Raw genomic sequence first — 2,624 nt, 5'->3', positions numbered from 1 at the left:
ATGGAGTGTTACTTGTTTGGATGATGAAAGAGGAGAGAGAGAGAGAGAGAGAGAGAGAGAGAGAGAGAGAGAGAGAGAGAGAGAGAGAGAGAGAGAGAGGTGATAATTAAGGTGCATGGAGAGTGTTTCTTGTTTGGATGATGATGAGAGAGAGAGAGAGAGAGAGAGACGTGTGATAATTTAGGTGCTTGGAGAGAGTGGTATATATATAGGAAGAGGTGAAGACTTGTTAGGGGTCAGAGATGTTAAAAAGGGTTAAGTGATCAAAAACAGCACCAGAAGCGAGTGAGATGAAAGACAGAATTTCCATCAATTTATTATCATCCGTTATGGTGACACGAAGGGGAATCCCTCCTCCCTTATCCACTTCCCCACACGAAGGGGAATCCATCCTCCCTTATCCATTTCCCCACAAGAAGGGGAATCCACCCTCCCTTATCCACTTCTCCACACGAAGGGGAATCCATCATCCCTTATCCATTTCCCCAAACGAAGGGGAATCCATCCTCCCTTATCCACTTCCCCACACGAAGGGAAATCCATCATCCCTTATCCATTTCCCCAAACGAAGGGGAATCCATCCTCCCTTATCCACTTCCCCACACGAAGGGGAATCCATCCTCCCTTATCCACTTCCCCACACGAAGGGAAATCCATCCTCCCTTATCCATTTCCCCACACAAAGGGGAATCCACCCTCCCTTATCCACTTCCCCACACGAAGGGGAATCCATCATCCCTTATCCATTTCCCCAAACGAAGGGGAATCCATCCTCCCTTATCCACTTCCCCACACGAAGGGGAATCCATCCTCCCTTATCCATTTCCCCACACGAAGGGGAATCCACCCTCCCTTATCCACTTCCCCACACGAAGGGGAATCCATCATCCCTTATCCATTTCCCCAAACGAAGGGGAATCCATCCTCCCTTATCCATTTCCCCACACGAAGGGGAATCCCTCCTCCCTTATCCACTTCCCCACACGAAGGGGAATCCATCCTCCCTTATCCATTTCCCCACAAGAAGGGGAATCTACCCTTCCTTATCCACTTCCCCACACGAAGGGGAATCCTTCATCCCTTATCCATTTCCCCAAACAAAGGGGAATCCGTCCTCCCTTATCCAATTCCCCACACGAAGGGGAATCCATCCTCCCTTATCCATTTCCCCACACGAAGGGGAATCCACCCTCCCTTATCCACTTCCCCACACGAAGGGAAATCCATTATCCCTTATCCATTTCCCCAAACTAAGGGGAATCCCTCCTCCCTTATCCACTTCCCCACACAAAGGGGAATCCATCCTCCCTTATCCATTTCCCCACACGAAGGGGAATCCACCCTCCCTTATCCACTTCCCCACACGAAGGGGAATCCATCATCCCTTATCCATTTCCCCACAAGAAGGGGAATCTACCCTTCCTTATCCACTTCCCCACACGAAGGGGAATCCTTCATCCCTTATCCATTTCCCCAAACGAAGGGGAATCCCTCCTCCCTTATCCACTTCCCCTCACGAAGGGGAATCAATCCTCCCTTATCCATTTCCCCATACGAAGGGGAATCCACCCTCCCTTATCCACTTCCCCACACGAAGGGAAATCCATCATCCCTTATCCATTTCCCCAAACGAAGGGGAATCCATCCTCCCTTATCCACTTCCCCACACGAAGGGGAATCCATCCTCCCTTATCCACTTCCCCACACGAAGGGGAATCCCTCCTCCCTTATCCACTTCCCCACACGAAGGGGAATCCATTCTCCCTTATCCATTTCCCCACATGAAGGGGAATCCACCCTCCCTTATCCACTTCCCCACACGAAGGGGAATCCATCATCCCTTATCCATTTCCCCAAACGAAGGGGAATCCCTCCTCCCTTATCCACTTCCCCACACGAACGGGAATCCATCCTCCCTTATCCATTTCCCCACACGAAGGGGAATCCACCCTCCCTTATCCACTTCCCCACACGAAGGGGAATCCATCATCCCTTATCCATTTCCCCAAACGAAGGGGAATCCCTCCTCCCTTATCCACTTCCCCACACGAAGGGGAATCCATCCTCACTTATCCATTTCCCCACACAAAGGGGAATCCACCCTCCCTTATCCACTTCCCCACACGAAGGGGAATCCATCATCCCTTATCCATTTCCCCAAACGAAGGGGAATCCATCCTCCCTTATCCACTTCCCCACACGAAGGGGAATCCTTCCTCTCTTATCCACTTCCCCACACGAATGGGAATCCATCCTCCCTTATCCATTTCCCCACACGAAGGGGAATCCACCCTCCCTTATCCACTTCCCCACACGAAGGGGAATCCATCATCCCTTATCCATTTCCCCAAACGAAGGGGAATCCATCCTCCCTTATCCACTTTCCCACACGAAGGGGAATCTTCCCTTCCCTATCCCCTTCCCCATACAAAAGGGAATCCTTCCTTCTCTATCCACTTCCCCACACGAAGGGGAATCCTTCCTTCTCTATCCACTTCCCCACTTGAAGGGAAACCTTCCTTCTCTATCCACTTCCCCACACGAACGGGAATCCCTCCTTCTCTATCCACTTCCCCACACGAAGGGGAATATTTTCTCCGCTATTCGCTTCCCCATACGAAGGG

General features: G+C 51.0%; 1 protein-coding gene across 1 annotated transcript; it reads left to right on the top strand.

The window, feature by feature from the left end:
• Positions 1-329: 329 nt before the first annotated feature.
• On the top strand, positions 330-2,507 carry LOC137623415 (uncharacterized). The gene has a single exon (XM_068354248.1). It carries the CDS (start codon positions 330-332, stop codon positions 2,505-2,507), a length of 2,178 nt encoding a protein of 725 aa, XP_068210349.1.
• Positions 2,508-2,624: the final 117 nt, after the last annotated feature.

Source organism: Palaemon carinicauda, chromosome 30, assembly GCF_036898095.1.
Source record: "Palaemon carinicauda isolate YSFRI2023 chromosome 30, ASM3689809v2, whole genome shotgun sequence".
NCBI lineage: Eukaryota > Metazoa > Arthropoda > Malacostraca > Decapoda > Palaemonidae > Palaemon > Palaemon carinicauda.
The sequence above is the reverse complement of the archived record's forward strand: the minus strand, read 5'-3'. Positions and strand labels throughout refer to the sequence as shown.